The sequence below is a fragment of the Dipteris shenzhenensis genome, chromosome 4, assembly GCF_047967505.1.
Source record: "Dipteris shenzhenensis isolate YYH24624 ecotype China chromosome 4, Dip_SZ_1.0, whole genome shotgun sequence".
Lineage (NCBI taxonomy): Eukaryota > Viridiplantae > Streptophyta > Polypodiopsida > Gleicheniales > Dipteridaceae > Dipteris > Dipteris shenzhenensis.
This window is the reverse complement of record NC_141599.1, coordinates 37,582,836-37,605,026: the sequence shown is the minus strand read 5'-3', so window position 1 is coordinate 37,605,026 and position 22,191 is coordinate 37,582,836. Positions and strand designations below refer to the sequence as shown.

At 44.3% G+C, this 22,191-nt stretch overlaps 1 protein-coding gene across 2 annotated transcripts; it reads right to left on the bottom strand.

The window, feature by feature from the left end:
• Nucleotides 1–450: 450 nt before the first annotated feature.
• Nucleotides 451–20,536, bottom strand: LOC147902808 (putative methyltransferase PMT23). Of its 2 annotated transcripts, none has more exons than XM_087373824.1 (9): nt 20,449–20,536; nt 18,355–19,300; nt 17,874–18,023; nt 4,411–4,681; nt 3,565–3,675; nt 1,820–1,994; nt 1,444–1,713; nt 1,118–1,312; nt 451–1,011 (listed from the first exon to the last, which is right to left on the bottom strand). In XM_087373824.1, the coding sequence occupies exons 2-9, from the start codon at nt 19,261–19,263 to the stop codon at nt 804–806; spliced, it is 2,289 nt and encodes a 762-aa protein (XP_087229950.1). In that variant the 5' UTR covers nt 19,264–19,300; nt 20,449–20,536; the 3' UTR covers nt 451–803. The 2 variants fall into 2 exon arrangements, with proteins under 2 accessions (XP_087229950.1, XP_087229951.1); XM_087373825.1 differs by lacking the exon at nt 20,449–20,536 and adding an exon at nt 19,408–19,511.
• Between the last annotated feature and the right edge of the window lie 1,655 nt (nt 20,537–22,191).

Here is a 22,191-nt window from a genome sequence, read left to right as displayed (position 1 = left end):
AAGCCATCAGATTGTAAGAAATGAGAATTCAAGGATTCTTCATGGCCACATTCTGACCATGATGCCTAAATGGAAAACCAATCTAAGAGTGTATACCCACATTTTTTTTCTATTGTTTCCTATAAACCAGCACTGTGGATAGATGTTTAGATCACTTTTGAAATTACAATTCACAGAATTGGGATGAGATTGAACAAGTTACCTGGCTTTTTAATGATGCACAGCCAGATATACAAAAACTGTGTAAAGAACACTGCCACCACTGCAGTTTTACTAGTCCAACAAGCAGAACCAAATTTAATATAGTGACTGCTACTGCGCAGAATGAATGCCACAAACTGATACAGGATGTGGGATCTTGCACCTGTCAAGGTGAATAATTGCCACTGTGATGGCATATACGACCTCTGTATCTAGAAAATAGACGTCCAGCTAAAGCATTGAAAAAGCTAAAATACAAGCATTGTTCCACTGTCCATTAAATTCTAATAGTGTTCTTACAAATCTGGCCAGGAGAGTCTTAAAGAATGGATTGTAACACAATTTCGCGCCAACCCTCAAAATCCAAGCACTAAATGTGTGCATTAATTCAATGACCTCACCTTCTGAGGTAACAAATTTTATGTTCGCACTACTACTACCTCAATTGAATGAGAACTGCTTGATGTAAAGCTACAAGATTGCCTTCTTTATGCTGAAAGTCTGCAGATGACAAGGTTACCATATATTTCTCTCAGCCAAAAGGCCCTTCATAATACAATCACCTCTGCACAATGCCACAGCACAAGAAACAAGGTCCAAATTCAAGAAGTGGCTTGAGGCCGCCACCTGGTCTTTTGCACAGCCAAGAGGCCCTCTTCTGCTTTTACATATGTCATCCGGACATCCCAATGTAGTGCCTCAACAAAGGCTTGTATCTCTTTGATGACATCAACCTTGTCACGAAATATTGCCCAGCCTTCTGGCCTCAGTAGCCTGTCCATCTCCACGATGGTGCCCATAATATTGCATCTACAGAATCAAAATGGTTTCAGAATGAAATACACATACACTAAAACAGTTGCAATATGCCAGCCATTTGATCAGGGAAGAAGATCATGTCAAACATTCCCCTCACCTCTTTTTAAGTTTGCTGAATAGATGATCTGAATGTAGAAGATCATATGTCCTTGGATACGAGCTGAATGACTCACACCAATCATGGTAAATCCCAAAAAGTCCACGATCAAATATTACTGGCAATGTATCTGCTGCATCAAAAGGTACTACGTTCATCACCCATACAGGCTGTGACACTAGGGCAGCTGCGAAACTGTCAATTTCCAGAATCCAATGGTGTTAGCATCTTGAAAATAGACAACACTGTCGACCCTCAAACTCCACATTGCATGACAGTCCACATTCGAAAAGTTGGCTCAGGACCAAAGCCTGTAGACTGCTTACCCTCCATAGACTGCCCTCATGTCCATTACATTCCTGATGTTTTTCCAATTAATACCAAGGCCACGAAGATAAGATTTCTCCACAACACGCTGCCAATGCTCACTGTCAGACCGAAAATCCGCAGCTGCTGGTTTCCCATACAATCCTTTCACATTATTCAACCATGTTGGGGCAGTTGAAAGCCGCAAAGGCCACTCCTGAGGCCAGTCTGTTCCACGAGCATCCTCATCGGAGGGTATTTTATGGATGCAAGCAGTCATAGGAATATACCTGTAACGAAACAGCTCCCATATTGTGAGTTAAATATGAAAAAACCAAGTTTGTGAAATTAAAACTCAGATGCAGAAATCTACATTAAAAAACACAGCAGTCTTACCATGCAGCATCTGGTTTATCATCCTCGTCGCACATTGGTGGATTTTTCTTTTTCCGGTTTTCATAGCAGAAATTATTTGTTGGCTTATGAAAAATAGCAACACCAATGCCTGTTGATGCATCCGTAGTCTTAGCCACCAGGTTCCAGCATATTGCAGCAGTTAGTGCCACCATTGCTGCAGAGCAAGCCAGTGGAATCAGTAAACAATAGAGAAAGAAGACCTTAATTTCGAAGATGCATTTTTGCATTCAAAATTTGATCATTTCTATAAAGAGACCAAATTGTAGATGATATTGAGACCCTGATTTTTTTTACTTTTTATTTTTGCAAAGAATATTGAGCCCCTCATTTAAAAGGCCATTGGAGTATTGCTACAACTAACCTAAACCTGAGTATCAAAATCCCATACGTATGCAGAATTCCCTAGAGCCTCATCCAACAGATCCGAAAGAAAGACATTTAAACTATATCAAAGTGTAGGGCCAAATCCAGAAAGATAAGAGTTCATCGAAAGGGGCCAGCTTCACGTTCCTAAGCCTCCACACACAAAACTTCCAAACCATACATGCTGGTTGATGCAGCACACTAGGGGACTACAGGAAAGTAACAGGCATGACTTAACAAAGAATAGGGAGCTTTGTCTTTCCTACAGAGCTTTAACAAAGAATATGGAGCTTTCTCTTACCAGGGAAAGTTAGCATCCATGTCTTAATAAAGAATATGGAACTTGCTTTTCCTTCATTCTTCACTCACAAAGCTTGAAATCATGGCGCACAAAATATTAAGCACAAGCAATGACCTGTATGTACCCTATTTACATAAACAGCACATGAAAATGGGTGCATGTCACATAGGTGAGAATCATGCAACTACTCTAAAGGTGACAAGCAGACTGATATATGCATTCCTTCTGGGACATAGAAAGGTTCTAGACTTGCAAATTTTAATCTTTTCTGAAATGGAACCGGAATTGGTGAACATGAAAATGGGTGCATGTCACATAGGTGAGAATCATGCAACTACTCTAAAGGTGACAAGCAGACTGATATATGCATCCTTCTGGGACATAGAAAGGTTCTAGACTTGCGAATTTTTAATCTTTTCTGAAATGGAACCAGAACTGGTGAACCGAGTTAAACATACTATGAAAATGAAAAAGGGACAAAAAAAGAAGCAGCTTTCGAAGAATCAACCCAAAGCAGATATTTGGAACGCATGCTATGTGCAAAAGCTATAAACTTTCTCGATTTGCATTTTCTTCTCCCTCGGCTGTTCCAAATATCAGTTTGGATAAAAGTTCCAAATTGAGAACCAATCTCAAAAAGAAAGAAAATAGAGCAATGTGGCAATGTGTCTGAAAGTCCGGACACACTTGCAAGCTTTGAACTTTTCGCAGATCAGAGAGATTGGTTCCTCTCTGTTACCAAAGCTGAAAAAAAAAAACATATTTTGACTGAGAATCTTCAAGCAAACAACAAGTTTGGACTCAATTTATGAAATGGCAAACAGAGGAGTAGTGAGTAAACATAGAACCCTAGATGAAATCCATAAAAGAGAGTTTTGCCACTTCAGGAAAGAAAGTGCAATTCGTACTCCTCCCTTTGCAAAATCCAATACAATAGGGAGCACATCCTTTTCCCAAAACCACCATAGACAGAATCTTTCTCCACAAGAGCACCTGACACAAGATTTCTAAGACCTGCTTTTCAATTTGCAAAGACAGGAAGAAGGTCATGTTGTTCAACCTTTCCAGATCGCCACATCCTCCTCGCCCTTCCAATACACTGGAGTTGCTGACCAAACAAAATATCCTCCTGGCCTCAGAACACGGTTAAGCTCAAGTAGAAGTTTGCCACCTGAAAATTCAGCAAAAAGATAATGTACCTTTATGAGACTAGAATAAGTCCAATCATACAAATTTGGATTTTTTGTTGTTCTTAAGATAAAAAAACTACACAGAAAATAAAAGAGAAAATGAAAGACAAGAAAAAAGAGGTAAACAAACACATTTATGAAAAACAAAAGGAAGACATACTTAACAAGCAAAGCAACACTTATGTTGCCTTATTGCATCTGAACTTTTCCTTGACAAAAGATGTAAAACAAATAGGCGACAAATTTCTTGGAAAATATCTTCTGCACATTTGCACAAAGTCTGTCTACCACCCAGACTCATTTTTTCTTGTAGGGAATAACGACAGTCACATATAAGTGCAGTGATGCCAATAATCAACCTTCACTAGAAACTGTTGCTTGATGCAATAGATCACAAGGTAGCCCTATCCTTCATACAATCCAAGCCCGTTTAAACTACTGACATGCTAATATGAACTGAATAATTACCGTATGAGACTGAAGAATCAAATCACAGCTGTGTGCCCAACAGCATTAACACACGCAGAAACTAACTTGCCAACAAATTCATTGATGTAGACCTTGATGCTCTTTATCCAAGTTCCGTTCTTTTAGAAGCATGCAGTTCATGAACCGTTTGAGGAAAGCACTAAATAAACTGAAGAAATAAGACTTTCACCCTCAGGAATAGCAAAATTTGCATCCATTTGCTGGCGAATTTCCAAACCAGGATGTACCTTCAATCTCCCAAGGTACCCTGCACCGAGCACAATGAACAACATCATACACATTGCTTGGAAAGACCAGCCTTTGGGTTCCCATCACAGATGATATTGCAGGGATTCCCCGCTCAAGAGCCAACTGAACTTGCGCTTCATGTTCATCCTTAGGAGCAAACGACATGGTGAGCACCTCCCGGTCAAACATGTAACCCCCAAAACTTGCAACTCCACAGCCGACATCCAACATGACACGTGTACGTTTGCCCCAAGCAATTTCTGGCAGCGTCTGCTTTACAACAGCAAAATGCACATAACATAAGAGGTGATAAGAAGACATCATAGAAAGCAAATCCAAAAATAATACATGGCTGCATCTATTTTCTATCAGATATTCTTTTATAGGAAGCACATACTATAAGAGATGGCAGCAAGATGCAGTAATGGATGTTAAAAAGAAACGACGTTACAAATCAGATTTTCACAGGATAGAATTTTGTGCACTATATGGTTTTATTGTACACTCCTATGGATCTCTCCAGATCTCAGCTTACAAGTCTGGCCCTCACCCCATCTCTCTCTCTCTACCCACACTACCCCTGTCTGCCCCTACACAGCCCCTCTTGCTTGCATAGCCCTTCCCCCACAACCCCCCTTGGTGCTCATAATCTTATTGATATCCACTTACACGCTTCCATGTACTCACCACCATATTTAAGTCCCTACACATATAATCCACCATGTTCGCCTTTTGCGTCTTTGACAAGGTGCCGTACGTGACTTGTCCAAATCTTTCATGCCACAGCTTGGAACTTCTATGATCTCCTCGACCTAGGAAAGTATCAATGCGGTACAATCCATTTTCCTCAACTCCTCACAGTAGCTCCAGTCTCTTTGGATTTGACAACAAATCCCTTGTCATCAAATATCACCCTCATCTTGCCGATCTTCAACATCTGACTTGCAGAATGCAAGTTCTTGCAAAGCTTTAGAACATCGAGAACACCAGAGATGTCACGGGCATCCTCAGCCCGTGGCCATGCTGGACTGCCATGCAGGCAGCCAGCTCAGCAGCAATCCAAGCAGGCAGCCACGTGGCCTGCCACATCAGCAGCTGCCACATTCGACTGCCACACGGTCAGCTAGCAGATGCAGGACACGCAGGCAGCGCAAGAGGACACACAGGCAGACGCAGTAGCTGCCACGTGGCAGCGCTGACATCAGTATCTGCCACATGGCCAGTCAACTGCTAGATCAGCAGGTCGGTAACCCAGCAGGTGTCGGTGGACCAGGCAGCTCAGCAGTAGAAGGGGTCGGCCCTGCCGGTCAGTCTGTTTGAGGCCCGAGGGGGCCTATGAAAGGCAGCCCCTTGGCCTTCATTCATCATCCCACCTGACATGGCCCCAGCACTCTTGAAACCTCTGTTCTGCAAGCAAACACAAGAACACACCAAACGTGAGGAAACTGAGCAGGCTGCTCACCACCCAACCATGACATCTACGGGATGCGATCCCGAATCAGGAGATGTCCCCTCCAAGCCACGAGCTGAGCTACTAGCACGAACTCCCAACCAGATCCTAACCAGCCTGGTGTCCCATACCACTAGGTGGCGCTGTGAAGCCTAGGATCTACTGCTTGGGCTTGGGCTATGCTATGATGCAGGCGCGTGTCCACGACTCAATCCAGGATCAAACCTAGCACTTGGGAACGAGACTTGCTCCCATCGGCTCCTTGAGAATTGAACCTCTGGGCCCCTTATATAGACTCGGGCCCCAAGTACCAAAAATAGCGAAGACCTCTATCTAGTTTGTACCCTTGCCACTCAACCTGAGAATCAAGCCTACCTAGCTCTAAGCCTCCCCAAGCTACCTGAGCTAGTCTTGTGTACCCAGTATACGTCAGATACCAATCCGTGCACATGACATACTTTCCCTCCTCTCTAAGTACTCACTCTTGAGTTCGCTAAAAAACCCGGGAATGTCCTCTGGAGCCTCTGTAATGTCTCCCATGTTGCATCCTCCTCAACACGATCTTTCCACTTGATCTTGTATTCCGTGATAGTTCGATTACGAATCTGTCTATCACGAAATTCAAGAATACTCTCAGGTTCGTGTGGAATAAAAGTCAAATCTGTAACTTCTATTATTTCTTGAGGAGAAACAAGTTGATCATCCACACCCAGTAACTCTTTCACTCTGCTGACATGAAATACTCGATGTACTTTAACATCAGGGAGCAATTCTAGTCTATATGCAATTGGTTCAATTCTTTTGATAACCTTGAACGGACCATCGTAAATATACCATCGTTCCTTCAGAGAACTCTCTGGGTGAATGATGTCTATTAGCATAAAATCTGTCCCGATCTTAGGCACTTCTAATAGACTCCTTGGCAAACTGCAACATTTCTTGCATGTCTTGGAAGAAGGTCTTTGCAACATCATTTTGGATTCCCTTTAACCCAACCATAACTGGTGACTTAGATTGAAACCCATACATAAGCATAAAAGGACGGTAACCAGTACTCGAATGCTTTGCACTGTTATAAGCAAATTCTATCATAGGTAGATAATCTTCCCATGAAGACTGTCTCTTAGAAACATAAGCCCGAAGCATATCTTTAACCAATTGGTTGACCTTCTCTGTACTAGCATCAGATTGTGCATGATCTAAGGAACTCATACTTAGAGTAGTTTCTAACTTCTCAAAAACAAGTGTCCAGAAGTTACTTGTAAACTTCGAGTCCGTGTCACTGACTATGTCAGAGGGCAAATCATACAGCTTAAACAAGTGGTCCACAAACTCGTGAGCCATCTGAACAGCTGAAATAGTTGTTCTAGTAGGTAAGAATCTAGCTTTTTTTGTCAAACGGTCCACTATGACCCAAATGGAGACATGACCCTTGCGCGTTCTTGGCAAACTGGTAATAAAACCCATGGAAATACTCTCATTTATTACCCAGAATTTGTAATGGCTGTAATAGACCCGCACTTCTAAGACGTTCTGCCTTAGTAACCTGACAAACCCGGCAACCTACCACATAGTTTTCTATAAATACATGCATCTTAGGCCAATAAAAGGTATGCTTCACAAGAGACAGAGTCCGATGCATACCTGGATGTCCAGCACTAGGAGCATCATGACACTCCCAACGAATCTTGGATCGAAGATCCATAACATCTGGCACACATATCTTTCCATTCCGGAACAACAAGCCGTTTCTAATCATCCACTGACCTCCTGCTGCCTGTACCGTAGGTGGCACAATCCCTGAGTCCTAGTCAACCATGGAGCTCCCATCCTGGACTTTCTGCCAATAAGAACTGAAATGACTGTCAGTTGCACAAAGCCCTCTCAAGGATTGAAATAGGTCTGAGGATATTTCCGTAAATGACATAGCATTTATAAACTTGACTAGACTTAAGGCATCCGCCACACTATTCAGTGAACCCTTTTGATAACGTATTTCAAAATCAAAATCTTGCATTAATTCTGCCCATCTAGCCTTCCGTCCCCTCAATTCAAACCCATCACACACATACTTGATTGACTGGTGATCCGTCAATACAAGAAACTTCGAACCATACAAGTAGTGTCTCCAAACCTTCAGAGCATACACAACCGCATAGAGTTCTTTTTCTAGTGTGGACCAACGATATTAGATGTCGTCTAGCTTCTTATTCTGAAAAGCTACAGGTCTGCCCTCTTGGAATAGAGCTGCCCCAATCGCAAAATCACTCGCATCGGTCTCTAAAACATAAGGCCGGGTAGGATCGGGTAATGCAAGAACAGGTGCTTCCTTAATAGTTAACTTCAAGGTTTCAAAAGCCTTGTTCAATGCATCATTCCATTTCAAAAGCCTTGTTCAATGCATCATTCCAAGAGATCGGCTGGGTAGACCTACATCCATGACCTTTCAATATGTTTGTCAGGGGTGCCGTGATGTGTGAATAATCACGCATAGACTTCCGTAGAAATACCGTAAATCCTATGAAAGGATGAAGTTGTTTCACAGTCTAAGGGATAGGCCATTCTAAAACCTTCTAGATACGATCTAGATCAATGCTAATACCTTCAGAAGAAATCTTATGTCCTAAGTAAATGATCTCCTTCATAAAGAAGTCACATTTACTCATCCTGGCATAGAGCTTATGCTGTCTTAGGATAACTAAGACAATCCGGAGGTGTCCAATGTGATCCTCTAGCGTTCGACTATATACCAAGATGTCATCTAAGAACACGACAACGAATTTGCCCAGAAAATCTCGGAACAAATCGTTCATCATTTGCTGGAAGGTGACAGGAGCATTGGTTAAACCAAAAGGTAATACGAGAAACTCATAGTGGCCATACCTAGTTCGGAATGTGATTCTATCTATGTCTTTAGCATAGATACGGATTTAGTGATAGCCCGTACGCAAATCAATCTTAGTGAAATACTTTGCTCCGACCAAACGGTCTATCAAATCATCAAAACGAGGAAGAGGATATCGATTCTTAATTATCACTTTATTCAATCGTTTATAATCTATACACATTCTCCACGAATTATCTTTCTTCTTTCTTAAGAGAACAGGTGCTCCCCAAGGTGATTTACTTGGACGAATATAGCCCATATTCAAATAATCTTGCAGCTGTGAAGCTAACTCATCCTCCTCAAGCTCGCTCATCCTATAAGGTGGAACACTAATAGGTTGAGCCCCATGACCTAAATCTATACGATGGTCTACTGCCCATTCTAGAGGTAAACCTTCCGACAATTGAGCAGGGAATACATCCATGAAATCGTCTAACAACGTTCTCAATTCACGGTATTCAAACACACTTAAATCATTCTTGTTATTAACAGAGACAACAAATGAAGAAAGCGGAATCAAAACACACTGATACACATCATAATGAGAAGTGTTTAATATATTCTGAAGCTGCATCGCAGATACAATAGGTCCCTAAGAAGAGGAAATATTATCACACTGAATAGAAAATTGGATGTCCTTATCCAAAAAAGAAAGAGTATGTTCCTTTCATCCAATCCGAATATCATGGGTTTTAAACCACTCTAATCCGATTAACAAGTCCACATACTCCAAGTGCATGACATAGCACGTAAGAGCAGCTGTGTAGTCTAGAATCCGGATAGAAAGCGCTTCAATATTACGATGCCAAAACTACTTTCCAGCTTGGGGCTACACCTTATAGGTGTGATCACTAGGTATTGTGGACAGCCCCATCATCTGCACAAGTTTGTAATTAACAAAGTTGTGAGAGCTGTCTAGGTCAAAGAAAATGTGAACTCTTTGGTCCCTAACTTCTCCATAAACTCGAAAAAGATCATGGCAACCAAATAACAAATTATTAAAAGTGCAATTACAAGAAAGTAGGTAGGTAATGACATTTACAGAAATACCTGTCATCGAAACTTGATTAGCTTCCTTAGCTTTGGTACCTGGACCCGCATCAACGTCCTTCCTTCTTTAGCTTCAAGTTACGAAGGAAACGGGCATGATCATTCTTCGCCTGAGTCGAATGTTTCTTGGAGGCGTTGTCTAAAGACTTCGACTCCCCGGTACCAGTGGTAGACTGAAAGAACTTCCTCTTGTTCTTCCCACTTGTGTCAGCAACTGTGGTTCCCTTTGCGCTGGCCATGGTATCATCATAGATGCACACGTAATTCATGGCCTCTTGTAAAGTGATACACTTGTTCTTGATCTGTAACTTGTACGAGTCAGACAAACCATCCACAAAGAAACCTAACAAGGTCACTGGATCCATCTTTGTAGCTCTGGTCTGCAAATCCCGAAACCTTTGAAGATAAACCTCAAAAGTCAGATTCAGCTTAGACATATCGAGAGCTTTGAGCTTGCCTACGATATCGTAATCTTCCTCCTTCAGAAACTCTTTCCTGAAGACCCCTTCGAATTCTATCCATGTTGCAGGCTTGGGTCGGAGTTCCTTCCACCACAATAAAGCCTTTCCTGACATAAACCTTGCTGCAAGCTGTATTTTCTTGTCATCCGAGTAAGGGTGAAACTGGAAGTGTACTTGCCACTTGTGCAACCAAGTGTCAACAACCTCCTTGGTACGAGACTTCTGATCTCCGGGAAAAGGATCGGGAGTGATGTTTGGACCTAACACTGAAGCCATGGCATCCACATGCGTGAGCACCTGAACAGTGCTAGTCAAAAGTGTGAGTGTAGTCTGAATCCCTTGCAGTTGCTGTGTCAACCCCGTTTGATTCGTGTTAACCTGCTCAAACTTTTCATCGAGAGCAGTGGTGAATTCACTGAAGGCTGTCTTCATAATCAGATCATCGTAGAGTCCCTGGTCATCCTTTGCATGGTAGTTCATATCTTGGTCTCCCAGCGCAAGCTCGGGGTCATAACTGAATCGAATCTGATGAAGAAAATAGACTGAGAGAAGAGAAGGAACAGGTGGTCTTGAAACTGGGAGGCTGGAACAGAGAGAAAAACTAACAAAACAGAGGGGAATGAGAGAAAGAGGCTGGCTGGTCGAAAGGAGAAGGGGCTGGCGGAGGCTGTCAATCCAGGAGCCGAGCTCCTTGATGGCCCGTACGAAAATCTGCAGCAGGCAAAACCAGGGCGTCAAATCGGGAAGGGAATGTGGAGGGGTAGAGGCTTGCGCACAAATCTGCCCATAGGGGAGGAGCTGCTGCTGTGTTAAGGTCTAGAGTGGGGAGCAATGCTTTTAGAGAGCTCAGCCTCTAAGAAAGCGCCTCCCTCCTAACTTGGAGGGGTAGTGCTCTTTTAATCATCCAGGCCCCTCTCGAATAGACGCAGCCTTACTTGCCGCCTGCTCCAAGCTATGGCGCACCCCTCAACTCCCTCCTTGGCTGCAAACAGCCCTTGGCGCTCTCATGGTCCCTACTCAGCGTACCGTACCTGGGTTCAACTGAAGCTCTGCCTCAACCCTTCGCTTACCAACGATCAGTCCATCACTTCACTCCTATGAGCGCTTCTCACCTGCAATCTCTCTCCCCTCCAATCGTTCTCTGTCCCTCCAAGCTACACCTCGCTCTCTCTCACCTAACGCCTCAGTTCAACTTCGAATTCACTCATTCTCTGCCTTCTCCTATACCTTCTTTCCCTAATCTTAACCACTTCCCTTAACCAATGAACCAAACAAGCACTAGTAGAGTAATGAACATGAATTTCGAAATTAGGGCATACTTGGAGAAAAAATCGTTCAAATTTCTCGCAACAGAAGTTCCTACCTCAGGAATTGGCTCTGATACCAACTGACACGACCCCAGCACTCCTGATACCTCTGTTCTGCAAGCAAACACAAGAACACACCAAACGTGAGAAAACTGAGCACACTGCTCACCACCCAACAATGACATCTACGAGATGCGATCCCGAAACAAGAGGTGTCCCCTCCCAGTCACGAGCTGAGCTACTGGCACGAACTCCTAACCAACCTGGTATCCCATACCACCAAGTGGCGCTGTGAAGCCTGGGATCTACTGTTGGGCCTTGGGCTACGCTATGATGCAAGCGCACGTCCGCGACTCAATCCAAGATCAGAGCTAGCACCTAGGAACGAGACTTGCTCCAGTTCTCACGACAATTTGCAGTGAGGGTTTCAGCCCCTCCATACAGTTGTATGGAGCACTTTGGGCATTCATTACTCTCTTCAAAGGCCCACTACATTCTCTCCCTTTGATTCTCTCACTCATGTCCACAACATCACATTGTGTATTGAGTGCATCATCTTGCAATTCGCACTAAGTGTTGAGCAGGAGAGAGAGAGAGTGAGGATAGTCTATCTCCAGCTACATTGGTATGAGAGCTTCAAAATTTCTTTCCTAAGATAGAGAGGATCAGTTTAGGGGCAGCTCTATTGTTTTGTGGTCTAGATAGACAAGATCCAGTAAGGACACCATGAGTGCCAATGAGTAGTCCAACACAAGGGGGCAGACCATGATGCAAATGCTGCAGCAGCAGCCCGAGGCTCACCCACATGGCCCAGCTCCAAAAGAAATGCAGGACGATCATGAGTAGGCTGCCAAAGACCGTGACAGAGCAGCTCGGGAGGCCAGAGAGGAACGCGATCGGGAGGCTCGAGAAGCCAAGGAGCTCCGGGACCGCAAGGCTCAAGAAGCCAAGGAGCACAAAGAGCATGCCGCTTGGGAGGAGAAGGAACAACGGGACCGGCAACTCCTCCTTACTCTACTCCAACCAACCGGGGAAGACAAGGAGAGGCCCCCACCACCAATCAAGCCTTCTTTTCCGGGAAAGTTCAACTTCACACAATATGATGGTAAGCAAGAACCTTTGGTGTTGATGCCATGGCTCAATCAATTTGAAAGTTATTTTTTTATGATGGCCACAAGCGACAACGAGCAGTGCATCCTAGCATCCACACACCTTACAAGCGAGGCGATCACCTGGCGGCTCAAATATCGGAAAGACCACTCTGATGCAAATGAGCAGATACCTCTTTACAGTTGGATGGAGTTTGTGAAAGACCTTAGATCACAGTTCCTACCACCCCAATACCTGGAAAGGCTTTAGAGTCAATTCTATGAGCTACGCAGGGAGACATTGAGACAGTGAATTATTATGCCAATAAATTCACTCAAGTGTTTATACAATTGCAACTGGAGGAAAGTCAGAAACTGATCAATGGGATGCATACAAACATCCAATGATATGTCAAAAGTTTCGGGCCATGGGATTATGAGTGTGCATACGAGCTTGCTCAGAAATTTGAGCTCATGCACAAGGGTCAAGGATCCAAGCACGTCAACAATAAGAAGTCCTAGGATTCCACACCAGGTGATGGTGGAAATGGGTAGCAGATGAGAGCTGGATGGCGAAGAACTGACCATGGTGGGTACTTGGATAAAGCAACACAAGCACTCTATGCCAAGGAGAGCCAATGCTTGCATTGCCATGTGCCAGGCCATATTAAGAAAGATTGCCCGCATTACCAAAAGCTTCCCTCACCGCAAGAGCCGTGTCAAGTGGTTCAACAATAGCTTTAAAAACCTCAGGAGCTTGATGAACAACAGACTACCGCACAAGCTCAGTAGTCATACAAGAGCTTGAAGCTCATCACAAGAGGGAACCTCGTCAGTTTCCCAATATCTTTCAGTTTTATAGACAGGTTGGTGGTCAGAAGTTCCTTGTCCTGGCAGATTCAAGTAGTTTCGAGGACATCATCTCCACCAAAGTAGCTTAGAAGGACATCATCTCCAAAGTAGCTTGAATGGGGCATTTCTAGGGCAGTAGATAGAGAGCACCATGCAGGACCCAGGTAGCTTCAGCCACTTTGACGATCTTAGGGTGGGTACACTGTTGGGCACTCAAGGACGCAAGTACTCAAGCAACGAACATCGTCTTGGGAACACAATGGTAACACCAGTTCGAAGTCCGACCAAATTATCAGCACCAAGGCTTGGATGTCAAAATCCTAGGCCATGGTTCCAAGTTCATCTAATGGATTAAGGGCTTCCACCTCAACCTTTGGTCCAAGTTCATCTAATGGATTAACGGTTTCCACCTAGACCTTTGATATCAGTTATTCAAGGGGCTCAAAACCGGTGCCGATAAGACACAATTTTACAAGAAGACACAATACTACAACAGGATACAATCTTACAGCAGGCAACAGGGTTACAACAAGACTAGGATGCCTCTCTCAAACCCAGTCTTCCTCCGTCCTTATCACCTATATGCACCAAGGAAAACCACATGGAGCATCATCCTAGTGCATTAACCCATAGCACATATCCTTACCAGAAGTTAGCAGCAGATGCAGGCATTCAATACCTACAGATCAAGATCCATGAGCTTAGCTACCATTTCCAGCTTCATGAACCAATAATTCATATCAGGATTTATCAACCAGGTATACCACAACCAATCACCTCCATCAAAACAACGAGAGGCCACTTTCATATACTGGTTCAAGTTCAACAGAAGGGGATGTCACGGGCATCCTCAACCCGTGGCCATGCTAGACTGCCATGCAAGCAGCCACCTCAGCAATAGCCATCGCAGGGCATGGCCTACCATGCAGGCTCCCACATCAACAGCTGTAACGTGGGACCGTCACGCATTCAGCCAGTAGATACAGGACACGCAGGCAGCGCAAGACGACACGCAGGCCACATCAGCAGGTGTGGTACCCAGCAGGGGCAGTGGACCAGGCGGCTCTGCAATAGCAGGGGTCGGCCTTGATGGTCGGTCTGTTTGAGGCCCAAGGGGGCATATAAAAGGCAGCACCATTCATCATTCCACCTCAGGCATTCCAACCTTCAGAGCAGCGATAGCCAGGCCTCCCAGCAAGATAGCCTCATCCTCTTCAAGGATCTCTAGTGAGGATTCACCTCCTCTACTCAATATCTATTCTAGGATAGTTTTACAGCGAGGATTTCAACCCCTCCATACAATAGTATCCAGCGATTTGGGAATTCATTATTCAGTTGTATCTATTCCTCTTCAGAGGCCCACTACATTCTCTCCCTCTGATTCTCTCACTCACATCCACAGCATCACTTTGTGTATTGAGTGCATCATTTTGCAGTTTGCAGGTAGTGTTGAGCAGGAAAGAACGAGGATGGTCTATCTCCCGCCACAAGAGATTACCTCAACGCAACCTGACTTTGTGCTTAATGGTATGCTGCCAATACCTTTGACATGACATGTCCCGTTGTCCCCCACCGTCACTTTAGAGTCGGGATTTGTGTACCTTCCATGGTCTTAAACCATCCCTTCTTGTTCGAAATATGTTTTGATGCCCCACTATCCACATACTAGCCCTCCATGTCTTCATTCCATACATGAGTGGAGCAATGCTCAATGACTAGGAAGAGCACACGAATAACAATGTTTGTTGTGTCGAACTTCAACTCCTCCTTGGGCTTGGACTCCCTCTTCAGCTTCAGATCTGCCTTCTTCTTGCGACAAATTTTGCATAATGGCCAAGCTTCTCGCAGTAGAAATACTTAACTTCTTCTCTACATCTTCTGCTTTGCCTTTGAAATCCTTAGACTCTCCCTCACCGGGTTTCTCTTTCACCAAGAGTGCCTTGTCATCTTCTTTGTTGAATTTCTTCTCCCGAGCCGCCTCCTACAGCAATAAGGGACCAAGCTCTTCGGAGGCTTGGTCCTTCCTCTTTGGTTACAAAACCCTTGAAGCTTTGTGGGAGCATCCCAAGCGTCAACACACAAAGAGGGGGATGGGAGAGCAGTGGCTGTCGAGGATGCAATCTCCTACTGCAATACACTCTACAAACCTGCAAATAATCACTTGCTGTAGACACCAGAAAACTCCATGCAAACTTGAGTTGGACCGGGGTCACCTTGTTGTGGACGAACTCCTTCCTTCAGAGTGGAAACTAGAGCTGCAGCATTGGCTCTGATACCATGTTAGAAACCACGAGGTAGAATCACTCAATCTCACACACAATGGAATAAGATCAGCTCTATCCTCCCCACTCTATGATGCAACTCACTGATGAAGGCCTGGCACAAGAGTGTAGACAGCATATACAAGAGAGATCGAGAGAGACCTCGCATCATATTCATCCACCAAAAAGTGGGCAAAAACAAGCTCAAGAGTGAGCACCAAACAATCAGCAAAGGGCTGGACAAAAGACTGAGAACTCTCTTGGAAAACTCCTCCATGCTGCCTAGAAGGATACAGTGGCTGATGTGGTAGAGGGGGGTTTATATAGGACATGGCTGCCCCCTTGATCTGGCCGACCTGCTGGTTGATTCCCACAAACTGGGTCGACCAGCCTGGTTGTGGCTGCTGGCTGACCCACCTAGGCAGGCCTATATATAGGCCAGCAGGCCGCAACATGGACATTTCACAAGGTGAAATTTGCATATACCTAAATGAATCCAGAACATTCCCAAACTCATCCTCTAAAAACACAACATAGTGCAGTTTCAATCTCACGGTAGTCACTCATAAGATTGAAAACCATAAACTCCATCACGCATAACAGGGACTAGCTAATATGACATCCCCACTGACGTCATCAGCGCCCAACAATGGGTGTAGACAATAAATATGCTCACACATACAAATCCACACACCCACACATACTTGAGCATCCCTTTATACAAAGTCTTCGTACTGAGTTTCTGTCGGCACTCTGGAGGTGAAGGGCAAACTCAGCCATGACGAAGGCTAGCACTAAAGGAGAAGGCTAATCAAAAAGTAGTCCAAAATCTCTTCATTCACACTACGTCTAAATGATTTCATTTTAGTCTCTCCCAAACAAGCATCTAAATCTAGCTGATAGGGCAACACACCATTTAAGATAGAAAGAATTATCACAATACCAACAGGCCGCAACTTGGACGAAAACTTCACAAGGTGAAATTTGCACGTCTGCTAATATGGCGAAGCATATACCTAGATGAATCCAGGAACATTCCCAAACTCATCCTCTAAAAACACAACATAGTGCAGTTTCAATCTCATGATAGTCACTCATAAGGTTGAAAACCATAAACTCCATCACGCATAGCAGGGACTAGCTACTATGACATCCCCACTGACGCCATCAGTGCCCAACAGTGGGTGTAGACATATTAAAATATGCTCTCACACATACAAATCCACACACCCACACATACTTGAGCATCCATTTATACAAAGTCTTCGTACTGAGTTTCTATTGGCACTCCGGAGGCGAAGGGCAGCACAAAAGGAGAAGGCTAATCGTAGTCCAAAACCTCAATTCAAGCTACAACTGCTTGTGAAGTCTAAACGATTTCATTTTAGTCTCTCCCAAACGAGCGTGTAAATCTAGCTGATAGGGACATGCATCATTTAAGATAGAAAGAATTAACGCAATACCAACAGGCCGCAACATGGACGAAAACTTTACAAGGTGAAATTTGCATGTCCACTAATATGGCAGAAGCATCTACCTAGATGAATCTAGGAACATTACCAAACTCATCCTCTACAAACACAGCATAGTGCAGTTTCAATCTCATGATAGTCACTCATAAGGTTGAAAACCATAACTCCATCATGCATAGCAAGGACTAGCTACTATGACATCCCCACTGACGTCATCAGCGCCCAATAGTGGGTGTAGACCATAGTATAAAAATATGCTCTGACACATACAAATCCACACACCCACATACATTTAGCACATACAAATCCACACACCCATAAAAATATGCTCTCACACATACAAATCCACACACCCACATACTTAGCATCCATTTATACAAAGTCTTTGTACTGGGTTTCTGTCGGCACTCCGGAGGTGAAGGGCAGACTCAGCCATGACGAAGGCTAGCACAAAAGGAGAAGGCTAATCAAAAAGTAGTCCAAAACCTCTTCATTCAAGCTACAACTGCTTGTGAAGTCTAAACGATTTCATTTTAGTCTCTCCCAAACGAGCATCTAAATCTAGCTGCAAAAAGAGAGAAAAATGAAGCAACCAAAATTCCTACATGTAAGAGAAAGAAGATTATATGTGCACCTGCTCGACAAAATCTATGTAATGAAGAGCTCCATGTTTAAATTGAGTTCCCCCTCCAGGAAATAGAAGCCGATCACCTGACTTCTTCACCCAGTTCTGGTCTTTCTTGTATGAGACGAGCCCTGGATGAGGAACGTTGTTGTACCAGACCTGTTAATGAAACAGAGTATTAGCGTCCAGAGCTAACGAAATATAGCCAAACGAATTGATGTGTAGGTTTACTTTGGCTAGATACGAATGGAATTGGTCAGTGTGAAACAATAGCAGCGATAACGTATTTGAAAAGTTGTAGGCCGGTTTGAGAACAATCTAGAGCCAATTTATCTTCGTGGCTTCGTATACTTGGTCTAACTGAAATTCAAGAGCATAAAATATGTCCTTAACGGTACACGCACATGTTTAAATCGATTCGTGTTAACGAAAAAATAAAGAAAGAGAAAAGGAACAGGGGAAGAAAATCGTAGGAAGAAAAAAACATCACCTCTTTTCTGCTTTGAGGCCACCGAATTGGTGAGCGGTAACCCTCAGGTAGGGGAACTAGGCAAGTAGGTGCTGTATCAGGACAATGTCTCTCTCGATGTTCATAGTGTTTAGTACTGTGCAGTGCTTTTATAGCCTTTTTGTTGTCAAGGCAAGGAATATAATCAATCGCTCCCTCGAATTCGCATACTGCAAATTTCTCCTTCCCGTTTTTCGGGCCATCGTCTTGAGTCTCCTCTTTTTCTGTGGTTTGCTCAATGATCTCTTCATCCTTCAATTTTTTATCAGAGCTGCTCCCCTCCTCTGAAAGCTCATCCTCGGCCTTCCCCTTTTCTTCTTGATCCACCTTTTCTTTCTCCTCTTTGGATTCACTTGCTTGAGTTTCCCAGTTACCTGTAGTCTCCTTGTTTTCGATCTGAATTTCAGCCTGCGATCCACCGTTTTCTTCAACCTCAATGATATGCTCCGATGCTTCTTCCACAGACTTGCTGTCTTTCTGAGTGTCTTCTCGATCCATTTCTAACTCCTCAGAATCCTCTGCTCTCTTCTTGACGGGTTCTTGTCGTACCTTCTCTTGCGTAGGCTCGTCATCCTTTTGCTCTGTATCGAGTTCAGGTGATTCTTTCTGTGTTTGAGGCTCTTCCTCCGCCTTCTCTTCATTTTCCTGCTGCAGATCGCCAGCACTCTCTTCGAATGCCTGAGTGTCACTCGTAGCTTTCTCTTCAGATCTTACTTTCGAAACAGCCGGTACAGCTTCCGGTTCACCATCGTCTTTCACAACTTGAGACTCAGAAGGAGAGCTGAAGACCCATACGCCAATCAAAAAGAACGCAACAAAGATCACAGCCGTGACCATGATATAGAAAGACGGCATCCGTTTCTCCTGGCGGAAATGCTTCCCTGCCGCCATGTTGCCAGAAAGCAGTGGTACTTCTGGCGATAATCACCTGCCCAAGGAAAATTGATGGCAAACATGTAAATCCAAAATAAAATGCGTCCTCGAACTGCGTTTCAAATCACCAGATGGCAAGTACTAAAGCAAACTCGTCCCGACCTTCGACCTTGAGGGTGCACACCGTAGATTGAAACAAAGCACGTGAGCACAAACTGCATTTCTCAGTAGAATGCGCTCCGATGTAAGGAGGAGCAGAACGGAAAACAGTGAAAGACGTCGCTATGTAAGGACTGGAAGAATCGAAAAACTCGCCCGTATGATCACGTTGAAACATTGATTACTTGATACGCATCAAGCTGTCCGCAAATGACATCAATACGGAAGAACGCTTGGTTTGTCCAAAGCGGTGGATAGACTGCTACTGGCTTATGACTAAAAACACGAACGGCGACTGTCACCCAGACTGCTCCTAGCTTGAGCTACGGTTCATTCTACAACGCAGTTCATATATGACTATTTCCGCACAGTATATGATCGATTTGCAAATCCACGGATGTTACGCATAGCAGGACCTCGACTTTCCTCTCCGCAGCGCAAAAATTGCTAGATGGCTAGACAAAACGAGACAAAGGCTACACTCTCAGCCACCCAAAAGAAAACGCTCAGTAATGGCGCTCCTGGAGTGGCATTTCGGCGTCTAACGTGTCAGATCCAGTTCCGTGAAATGTATTTGCTACATCTCCCAGCAATGCTGTGATCCTGGAGCTTTAAATCTGCTGGATCCGTTCCCAGCCATGCTAATGACTGAAAGCGAAGCATCTCAGATCCGATGTACACACGTGGTAGCTCTCGCAAAGTGTAGAAGAGCTACTCCCCTGGATTCCTTAGAGATCAACGTGCGGTTCGCCTTATACGGGGCAAATCTAATCCTCGGGAGCGCAATGCGAGGCCCCAGGGGGAATGTGTGCGCATCCGACAGCAGCTACGAAGTCTAGAGAAGCGTGCAAGCGCAAAAAAGCGCAGCGAGAAGGAAGCAGGTGCAAATCGAGCAAAGAGAGGCAAGGAAAGCGGCGAAGGGGGAAGCTGCGAGCAGGAGCAGGGTGGATCGGCATAGAAAATCGAGGGGCAAGACAATCCGACAAAGGAAATGGAAAGGAAAGGAAACGAATTTCGAGGAGGAGAAGAAAGGGGAGGCGTTACCTGATGAAGAAGAAGAAGGCGAGGTCAGAAGCGAGGCGCCATAGCCAGGGAGCTCAGCTGCTGCTGCTGCTGAAGAAGTGCAAGAAAGGTTTCTTTCTATAAGTGGTGGTCGTCTCCATTTTTGGTTAACCCCCTCCTAAATTCCCATCCCGCTAAATTTGCCTCCACTTTTCGCTGCCCCCCCTATGTCTCCCATTCGGCTCCATGGATTCCGTGGATTGAGATTCACATTGAGATTGAGATTGAGATTGAGATTGAGATTGAGATTCACCTCTCTTCACTTCTCCATCTCCTACACCTCCCGCCGCCGGTGATTGCAATTGACTCCACACTCCGGCAATCTGCAGCTTCCGTGGATTGAAATTTGAGATCGACTGGTATCACCGACCTGGAAGAGATGATTCTCCAGGGCTTCTTTTCAAGATCGGGCAAATAGGCCCGTTTGAGCAAGGTGGTTCATATGATTTGCCTTCTCCATCCCTCTTTGCTCAGTGCCCCTTGCTCTTCCCCCTTTGAGAGAACACTTCCGCTCTCTCCATGCAAATCCAGTACCATTTATTGCCCCCAATACATTTAATGCAAATTTATTACCATTCATTGCACCCATTACATATCATGTGTATCATCGATCCACACCTTCCCTCGTTGGAAGAGAAGACGTTTGTTTTCAATGTCCATGCCTTAGTCAAGCTCAAAATCTAACCTACTCTTAACCCAAGCACCAACATTCAAAAATGGATAACATAGCCCAAAGTAGTGACTTTCCGTCCACCATCATGCCCATGATGCAACCACTAATTTCCTACATTACATATTACATTCATGTGACATGGAGTCGGTAAAACTTGCATCCCTTGGCCCATTGGGACCCCTCAACAAGACCAATGCTTGCATCACAAACACAATAGGGTTGCCTCCCCAAGTTGAGCACATCAAGGTCAATGGAGGCCATTGTGCACTTGTATCGTATCCTTTTTATGTTAGTTTATCACAACAGGATCCCAATATCCATTCATCTAGAAGGGATACACAATCCTCAATGACTTGCAAGCAACATCAAGCCAAAGGCGCATTTGAGAATGGATGACACCTTGCCAATCGTGGATGAAGTGTACAAATTTTGCTCCAACACTAGGGATTTCCCTAGGAGGACACTCCTTTACATCAAACTCAATCAACACCCAACTTATTTGTAACATTTATTCCTCCCTCTTGTATTCATGTAGCCCCTCTATGACTCGCTGTCCAAGTCACCATTGATTACATAGCATTCTACACTAAAATTTTCAAAGCCACTCTCACCTCCACTATGCTGCTCTACTCTTGTAGAACAACCATCAAACATCCATTAGAATAGGAACAATAAGGAAGAACCCAATAATCTCAATTGAAACAAGCCGTCAATTATCATTACTCGCTTCTTTTCATACAGCTAGCTCCTTGCTCAAGGCCAAAATTGGAGAGGAACCCCCTTGAAAAAAAGAAGTATGACCCCTTCCCTGTTTCCCCTATTTTTAGGTGGCCCTTGTTTTTGGGTGGCCTTGCCTCCTCGAGAGCTTTGAAAGTTGTTATAGTAGATAATACTTCAGCAAATGGGGAAACATAAGTTACATGTAGACCTTACCAATTGATTTGATTATCAAGACTACCCCATTTTGATTGTCAATTAAAAGTCATGGGCCTATAAAGTTAGTTTTTAAAGGCGATCCACACTCTTCCCCCCCCCCCCCCCCCCTTTTTTTT